The sequence below is a fragment of the Hydra viridissima genome, unplaced genomic scaffold (genome assembly GCF_058129835.1).
Source record: "Hydra viridissima isolate aposymbiotic clone 2 unplaced genomic scaffold, HvirCarnegie_v1 scaffold_12, whole genome shotgun sequence".
Classification (NCBI taxonomy): domain Eukaryota; kingdom Metazoa; phylum Cnidaria; class Hydrozoa; order Anthoathecata; family Hydridae; genus Hydra; species Hydra viridissima.
The window spans coordinates 1,690,631-1,700,020 of record NW_028324311.1 but is presented as its reverse complement, the minus strand read 5'-3'; the positions used below and the strand labels follow the sequence as shown (position 1 = coordinate 1,700,020).

Here is a 9,390-nt window from a genome sequence, read left to right as displayed (position 1 = left end):
AAATAGTTTTTTTTTTTTATAAAGCCTATTTTAAATTATATAGCACACGCTATTTTTCTTACATCCTAAGATTAAAAGACAATTACATACATGAAGCAGGTCCCATCAACAGCAATTGTTATGCTAGGAATTATCAGTAACGATTTACGTAAGCGCATACGAAGCGTGTCAAGTTCACAAAAGCATAGTTTTACACTTTTGGAATTGCGCAGAATTCACGGGTTAAAAAATTTAAAAAATTATGGGGCTGAATAATGTAATTATTTAGTTGTTAATAAAGTTGTTAGTTCCTTCAAAACGCAGGGCATATTAACGCTGCTGGAATGTTCCAACAGCTCTGCCCAATTTCAACGGCCCTGCACAATTATACAACGCTTGTTATAATATAGAAAATGAATTATTTTTTTTATGCTAATAATTGCAGTTTAATGTAATATTATGCTAATTTATGCAGTTTATGCAATTTACACATACAATTGCAATTACTTTTTTTTATCTTGAAAACAAAAATCAGATTTAAACCTTAACGAACAAATCATGTTAAATAAAGTTACTAAAGCAGAAGTTAGAATTGATAAAATTAGTTTGGTCGTTTGCAGAGCAACCATGAATTTTAAAAATATTTTTACAGGTTGTTTGAAATATTTGATGTTACATACCATTTTGTTAGTTTTATTTACTGGTCTCAAAATATATAATTACATTTCAGGAGCGGATATAAGGGGTGGCCATTGTGGCAATGGCCACATAGTTTAAGTTTAACGGCAGCCACGTTAGTTTTAGCTTAAGGAATATCCCTAAAAATTTAAATTTGTCTGCCGTAATTTACGGATTTTGGCTATAAAGATTCCGGTCATGGCCACAACGGTTCTTATTATACGTTACCGACGTTTTATTCACTAAATAAATGCTGCGAAAAAATATTAAAATATCAATCTTTTATAGAAATTTCAACCGTGAAAATAAAATTTGGCCACACAGTAACAAATTCCTGGATCCGCGCCTGTATTTGTTATTTGTCAAAATATATAGTTATATTTTGAGATCAGCAGTTTTATTTACTGATCTCAAAATATTCACTGATCTCAAAATATAAAGTTATATTTGTTTTTTGACAAAATATATAAATATATTTTGAGTTCATTAATTTTATTATAAAATGAAACTTTAAATCTCTGCGGTATGCAACTACTTAAAGTTGTCGTTTAGACGAAAACAAAAGAGTGGACACACTCTTTAACGAAGTTATTCGTTACTAACTAATGTAACAAGTAAGTTCTAATTTTATTGATTTTTAGCTCTTGTTAGATTTTTAGAGTTCAAAGTTTTAAAAAAAAAAAAAAAAAAAATCGAAAAAAACACTGAAACAGGTTCGAAGATAACTTTGAAGTATTTTGAAATCTCTAAAATATTTTTCTCTAGTTTCTTCTATTTTTTAAATAACAATTTCAATTTCATATATTTTCTTCGGTATGTGGGTACCCATGAAACACACTCCTAGTTCTGAAAAGGAATAATAAAAATTGAATGCATCTACTTAACTAAACTACTAAATTAAAAGCATTCTCTATTTAAATTAGAAAGATAATTAAGATAATTAGAATAAAATTAGGATAAAAAAGATAATTAGAATGAATGAAACATTTAGTTATCGTTGGTTTAAACAGTATTTAATTGAGTATTTCATGTAGAAAATAAATCTTTGAGAAGTTTTCCACTGTAAAAAGTCCTCTGAAGCTCGCATTCAAACGAAAGAATTGTTTCTTTAAATGCAATAAAATGACATCTAATTGCATTATAAAACTACATCGGTATATTATCACAGACCACTGTTATCTTTTTTTATTGTCATATGAGCTAAACAAGAGTCATCAAGAATTATTCACTTAAGACTGGAAATAAATCTCCAGCCCACAAAATCCTCTTCTCTATTTCAGATGAAAGGAAATCAATTCTATAAAATAAACAACAAAAAACGATAAACGTTTGTAAGATATATACTTTATAGTTCAAAATCTAAAAATTTAAGAAAATGTTCAACTTTCTGGTTCAACTATGAACATATCAGAGTTTAATTGACGGCTTAAAAATTTGTAAATGATCAGAAGAAGATCACAAGAAGAAATAACGAAGAACTGTTCATAATAAAGGTGACTGCCAATATAAAAAAAATCAACTACTTTGCATTGTCCAAGCACTTGAGTTAAAATATGTCGACTCTTCGAACATGGGTAGAAAGTCGATCTTATTCCAGAATTTAAGTTTTTCAAGTTGTTAAATAAGTTGATTCTTAGAAACCTTTCCCATAATCCGAACTATCCCAATAAAGTTTTAGTTTTTTTAGTTAGTTTTTTCTAGTAAAGTTTTTGTAGGGGAAGTTAAAAACACTTTTGGATGAATTAAAACGCAAGTGACAACAAATCAAGGATTTCCTGTTTATAACTGATCGATTCCTGAGTCATAGTTTTATTTCTCTATTATTTTAAAACTTAACTGGCTTCTTTTTAAGCTATCTTGTAAATGTTGATTACAACAGTTATGAAGTGTCAACCTTTAACTAATTATGATCATTCTTATTGTTTCTCAGAATGCAGTTGCGTTATAATGGTGTTTAATTTACTTTAATTGCTTTGGAGTTCCTCTGGCATCAAGCGAGGTTTAAAATAACAAATTACCATTGCTGTTTTAATACTACTGAATATTATTTATTAGTTATATTTATATTTTATTTTTATATTAATATTCGTTCGTCACGCTTGAAATTAGTTCCAAATATTCGGACTGAGAGAGAGCGGAGTTTAAACAGTTTCTCCCTAAATCAAGTGTCTTTTTTTTTTTTAAGACGCAGGCAACGGAAAAATGAAGCAGCAATAAGAACTTTATTTTCTCAACTTTTTTATTTTTATTTCCTTTATAAGATCGATAAAAACATATCGAACAAAAAGCATGTAAAAAAAATTAACTTTAGAAAGCCATCAACTATTGCTATTTAGAATGTGTCTTTTTCTCAAAAAAAAAAAAAAAAAAAAAAAAAAAAAAAAAAAAAAAAAAACAATAGTGATAACTTCTTAAAATATTTTTTTTTGGTGAGTTTTGTGAATTTATTATTAATAAAAAAAAAAAAAAAAAAAAAAGAAATAATTTAACAGCGGCTTTTATTTACACAAAATCAAAAGATGGAAAAATAATTTAAAATAATTTTTTATGAAGCTTTTTTTTAAATATTTTATTTGCTTATTTTTGATACCTAAGTTTTTACATCTTTTTTTATCACGAATGGATAACGCAAACTAGATATGGTTTTAAACATATAAAACATAGAACTGTGGTCAAACTTGCAATATTACAATTATTTACAACCCATTCAAATTAACGAAGGACTAATTAACCGTTAAAAGGTTATAATACCGAAGTAATTTATGGCTATAGAAATTCTTTCTCGGTACTATGTGGAGGTGTCAAAATTCCTTTACATTTTACAAGAGGACTTGTTTTTTGAAGATTATTAACAGGAAGAATATTAATCATTTGAGAATGAGCGAAATCCTAAAAAAGAAAAAAAAATTATAAAATAAAACAAAGATGTCGTTAAAAAACACAACAAAGAATAAAAAAAAAAAAAAAAAAAAAAAAAAAAAGAGGGGAAAAACGTTAAGAGACACATACATACCAGTAATTTTATAGCATTGTTGTGTACCTGTATGTTATGGGCGTTATCAGAAGGAATCTAAGAGAAACCATAACAAACGTTTTTTAACTATCAATATTAAATATTTTTTTAAGTATGGCCTTCAAAATTCAACTATGCTCGAACATTCAAAAGGTAGAACAAAACATCGCGCAAAAGATTTTTTACATTGCACACTCGTAGTTGACTAATAACTTACTTTTTCAAACTGCTTAATCGGTTTTATTGGTTGCATGTGAATAACTTTTGCAAATGGTGCCAACCATTGTATACAAGGATAAAGTTCATCATACTTATGGCCTAAATGATAACATTAAATGCTAATGAAATTATAGTCTAACTTACCAAAAAATCTAAATACAGAGAGCTATATATGAGACTACCTGTTACATCAGAGACATCTTTTCCCCACATATGATAAAGTGCTGATGCAGCAATTATGCTATATGAAAACTGTAGATACCCTGTGTCCAAGCAACAAAGATCAACAAGCTAAAAAAACATAGAAACATTAGAATTTGCTTTATAAGAAATATGCAACATGAAGACCACAAGGGAAAACCCATGCCTGTCACAAATTTTAACGTTATTTGTCATCTTTTTTTTTTTCCTTCTTCCCATATTAAATATTATGAAAAATCACCTATATCACCAGTCAAGCACAGTTAAAAATACTATATCCTATGGAAGAAAAAAACACTTTCAAAATTTAAAATCCATATTTCTCAAAAGTTGCAAAATCTAGCATGCCTGTTTTTTCCCCTTTGGTCTTCATATATATCTAACAAATTAGAACAAAAAGTTTAACCTCTGTTACTCGAGCCAAATGCATTCCTGAAAACTGTGGTAGATGAAAACTTTCATCTATCTCTTGTTTTTCAAGGCGTAACTTTCGATTTGCAATTTGTAAGTAGGAAGTCAGCCAACATATTGGGGTGACAGGACACAAATGCCAATTTAAAGCCTAAGTACAAACATCTCATGTTTTTAGAGTTTTTATTTTCATCAGCAAACTTCCTTTTCAAAAAAAAAAAAATCTTTCTAAAAAACAGAATGAGCTTTTCAAAATATTTACTGAGAGTAAAAGCATTTCTTGTTGCAGTATTTCTTCATCAGTGCATGCTCCATCTGTTACAAATGCAAACTCGGATAGCTTTGGAGGATAAATTTCCTATAAAAAGAAAGGATTGCTTAAGCATTCCAGAGCACAATATAATAAATCAACAAACCTCACTTAAAACAAAAAAAACAAAAGCAAAACAAAACAAAAACAAAAAAAACAGCAATTTAAAGCAAACATAATTTTAATGAATTTTAGACAACCAAACCACAAACCTCCATTTTTGACGCAACAAAAATGGCAGTAACTCCAACCAATTGAAGCCTTGTTTTAGCAATATTTTTTTGTGTTGCTAAAAATCTATCAACATAATCAACAGCCAAATAAAAAGTTTCTCGATGCAGCCTGTAAACTTCACACACCTGCAAAATAAAGATAAAATAGTTATATGAAATTAAAAGGCTATAATAAAAGTTTCTGAATTGAAGAAAATTTTTTAAAACTTAAAAATAATTTAAAATTCATGGTATCTAAATAAGATTTTTATGTCAAAAAAAAAAAAAAAATCGAACTTTAATCAGCATAGCAACATGAATATCAATAACATAATAACAAAACCTTCATATAAAAGTAAAATCAATAAATACAGCATATTCATATTCTGGTTCTATAGGCAATATTAAATAAAAACTGATCATCATAATAGTAATCATCATCAAAAGTATTTTCACTTTTTTTTTTTTCCTAAAAAAAATGAAAACACTTTTGATGTTTATTTTTGCTATTTTTTTTATCTCATAGCTTTATTACATCTTAATTCAATAAACTGATTTTTTGAAGAAATTAGCCCATGATATACATTCTATAGGTATTATTATTATTATAATACATTCCAATTATTATTGGCCAGTTATTACAGCTACTTTAGTCAATATGCATAAATATATTAAAACTGACACCACTAGCAAAAATATAATTTCCATTTATATTTTTAATGTTGGTGTCAGTCTTAACTGGTCTATTATTATCAATATACTTTTGAGAAATAACTTTTCATGTAAACAAAAATAACTATCCCATTAGAAACTAATCAACCAAAACTCACCTCAATTAACCAATCTAATAAAACAGTTCGCATTCTTGGTTGTAAAGATGGATGTCTACGAATATATAAAGAGTCTCTTTTATATTCTCTATCTTTCTGAAGCATGACTTCCCATACTTCATAAGAGTCTGCCCAATTTAAATGAGGCAAAGGAGAACAGTCTTTAGATACAGGCGAAAAATAGTTTGAGAATGTAAATTTAGTAATTCCGTTGATAAGTTCATTTGGTGTGTTTTGAGAGTCATTTTTTGCTCTATTATTTTGTTGAAGAACACTGTTCTTTAGTTCTTTTTGATAAATACACTGTCTAGAAGATTTACGTCGTTTCTCTGGTTGATTAATAAATAAACTATAGGCACAAATATTGTCTTGACTAGTTTTAAGCACTTCGAATGTTTCAAGGACTTCATCAGATTCTAAATCCATTTCCTATAACAACAAAGCAAAATTCTTTGTAAAATACTGTCATTATTTGTAAACAAATCCAAATAAACAGTATTAAGTGTACAAAATTTCTTTAACAAAGATATTTTTATACCTTGGCTTGGGGTAATAAAATTTGCTTCTTATCAAACTCCTCCTCCTAAACAAAAGATTTTAAAAATTCTATCAGAGCCATTTTTAAATAAATGAAATCTCAAGACTAGTACTTTAAAACACTTAAATACCCATAATACACAGAAAGCCTACAGAATCTTAAAGGATTTAACAGCTCAGGCATGTATAACAAAATTTCTTTAAAGAGAGTTTTAAACTATAACTGTATTGAGTGGTTTGATTATGATATTAAATTAAATTTTTGAATCCTTATAGTAAAAGATTTAGTCTGTAGATATGTGTTAAACTTTAGTAAATGGCTAAATCAAAAGCATTTTCTCAAAGTTTAATTGGTTAAAAGTGGGTTGAGTTAGGAATATTTATAATAAATAACTTACAGGAACTTATCTTGTAATAGAGTCTGATATAAAGAGATCAAGATATGACTAAAACAATTTATGTTTTAAATTTTTTAAGATAAAAGAATTTTTTTCTTCACCTTTTCATGTAGTAGTTTTTAAATAACTTTTAAATTTATGGCAATTAAAGATTTTGACAGAAAATGTTTTTGACAAAAGATGTGCATGAAATTAACTGTAAACAGTGACTCACTGAGATTGACGGCCTTGTTTTTCTTTTTCTTTCTGCTTTTACTGGTTCTGTGGCACTCCTTCTTTTACACCTTGGCCTAAATTCAGAACAACATATTAACTTCTATCGTAACTTCTTAATAAAAATATCTATAACTAGAAAACTTTATCGTTTAGCTGTATTGTTAAGAACAGTCTGCTAATGCCGTTATAAGAAAGGATAAAGATGGCGACAAAACTTGAATTCTGATAGTTAAAAAAATTTTTTTAAAAAGATTTATCATGAAGATTATTTAAAAAGCAATAATATTTTAAGAGGTGCAACGTTACTAAAGTAGATGAAAACAATCTGTAAAAGCTTTAAGTCATTTAATTTGGAATAAGAAAAACTAACTATATTGCCGAATTGTAGTTAAATCTTTGATACCTCAGTCTTACTTGATTCATTTCTCTTAAAAGTAAATAGAGCAGGGTAGGAAAAGTTGGAAATTTACACTCTGTATGTGTGTGGTTTAGCTCACCGACAGGCCAAAGCCAACAGAGAAACACATCCAACTTTCAACTACAATGAAATTTCGTTGGCGCTCAATCCCTTGTGCATATATATGAGCGCGCAATGCATTCTGATAATGATTAATTTAATTCAAGATTACAAAAACAACCAATTACAACTCACAGCGCTAATACACTGACCAATCATTCCACTGAACTCAAAGTGGTGAAACCCCGACTCAAATTCCGCGAAAGTTTAAAGTTATAAACAAAACCACGTGTTTTTAAATAAACTTTTTCGAAAGAGAATTTTTAAAATTAGTTTAAAAGGGGAAAAAAATTTTTTTTTGATATTAATGGAATTCAAACTAATAAAAACATCTGTGCGTTTTTTTTTTAATACCAACTAGTTAAAAATAAGTCAACGTGCGCTAAGTTAATCCATATCTTCTCAAAAGGTTAAATCACTCATGATGGCAATTTCATCTATTAAATTAAGAATTTATTTAAAATTTGTTGCCTTGTCGTCTTAATCGTACGAACTTTACAACAATTTTGAAGAGAGAATAAGAAAATTTTTTCTATATTTAAAACGCTTTTTTAAAATTCCAGTTATTATATTTAAAATATTGGGATCACACAGTTATTTGAAATGAATTACAAATATTTGGGGAACATACTAGGCAAACATTAAAATCATTATTTTGAAACCTTTTTTAAAAAAGCTGCACCTTTGCTTGCATAGAGTTAATCTCAATAAGTATAAAATTACGAATCGTTTTTTCAAAATAAGAAAGAATCTAAAAACTCCATAACGAAACTAAATTATTATTACTATTATTTTTGTTGTTATTATTATTCTTGTTATTATTATTATTATTATTATTATTATTATTATTATTATTATTAATATTATTATTATTATTATTATTATTATTATTATTATTATTATTATTATTATTATTATTATTATTATTATTATTATTATTATTATTATTATTACTATTATTATTATTATTATTATTATTACTATTATTATTATTATTATTATTATTATTATTATTATTATTATTATTATTATTATTATTATTATTATTATTATTATTATTATTATTATTATTATTATTATTATTATTGTTATTATTATTATTATTATTATTATTACTATTATTATTATTATTATTGTTTTTATTAAACTTTAAGATTAACTTGTTCTATGCTTTTTGGGTTTCTTCAAAATTCCAACCTATAAGTAGCCAAAAAGCTTCCAAAACATGTAAGCTATCATCAAGTTTGAGAACAGAAAAAGGGACGAAGTACCTGTTATAATAGGATAGAATGTTTTACAAAGCAATATAACAGAACTATTTTCGACTGGACCTCATTTCCGTAATATGGTAAATGAGCGTTAACACCATTTCTAATTACTTTTCCATCAAACATTATAAACTAAAAATATTAACTTTGTTCTAGCGAAATTCTTTGTGCTGAGGTGCGAATTTTCAAACAATTATCTTCGAGTTGACTGAGGTCCTTTTTTTTCATAGTTAAGATTTTTTGTTTATTTTAAGTTTAAGGGGAAATACCCTGGACGCATAATTATATAGACCCAACATATAAATTAAAGTTGTTAATTTTTAAAAATTGGGCCAAGTTGTTAAATTCAAAAGTACATATGTTGACCAAAATCTTTTGTTATGAAATATCAAAACTTTACTCCCATTTCTGATTTTTGGGTTGTTTTTACTGATTTTTTTTACTGATCTTTGGGTTTTCCAATAAATCAGAAGTGGAAGTAAATCAGACATGTTTTATGATTTGTTTGCTAGAATTGGAATTAAAACAGAAATATTTTTAGATTGTACAGCAACCTTGAAATCCATCTTGCGTGATGGAATGCACCAGGAACTCTAAAATT

The 9,390-nt window shown here is 26.9% G+C and overlaps 1 protein-coding gene across 2 annotated transcripts; it reads right to left on the bottom strand.

Moving 5' to 3' along the window:
• Positions 1-3,324: 3,324 nt before the first annotated feature.
• Positions 3,325-7,608, bottom strand: LOC145194121 (G1/S-specific cyclin-E-like). Of its 2 annotated transcripts, none has more exons than XM_090069257.1 (11): positions 7,375-7,608; positions 7,003-7,078; positions 6,392-6,436; positions 5,854-6,282; positions 5,024-5,170; positions 4,764-4,859; positions 4,497-4,652; positions 4,072-4,180; positions 3,888-3,988; positions 3,671-3,727; positions 3,325-3,546 (listed from the first exon to the last, which is right to left on the bottom strand). In XM_090069257.1, the coding sequence occupies exons 4-11, from the start codon at positions 6,277-6,279 to the stop codon at positions 3,424-3,426; spliced, it is 1,215 nt and encodes a 404-aa protein (XP_089925383.1). In that variant the 5' UTR covers positions 6,280-6,282; positions 6,392-6,436; positions 7,003-7,078; positions 7,375-7,608; the 3' UTR covers positions 3,325-3,423. The 2 variants fall into 2 exon arrangements, with proteins under 2 accessions (XP_089925383.1, XP_089925382.1); XM_090069256.1 differs by having other exon boundaries at positions 7,408-7,593.
• Between the last annotated feature and the right edge of the window lie 1,782 nt (positions 7,609-9,390).

Excerpts from the sequence above, each read along its gene's own strand:
- LOC145194121 (XM_090069256.1), bottom strand. The coding sequence starts at position 7,427 with ATGAATCAAGTAAGACTGAG. Across the intron at positions 7,079-7,407 it reads ATGAATCAAGTAAGACTGAG|GCCAAGGTGTAAAAGAAGGA; the intron begins GTATCAAAGATT and ends TTCTGAATTTAG. Across the intron at positions 3,728-3,887 it reads CGATTAAGCAGTTTGAAAAA|ATTCCTTCTGATAACGCCCA; the intron begins GTAAGTTATTAG and ends GGTTTCTCTTAG.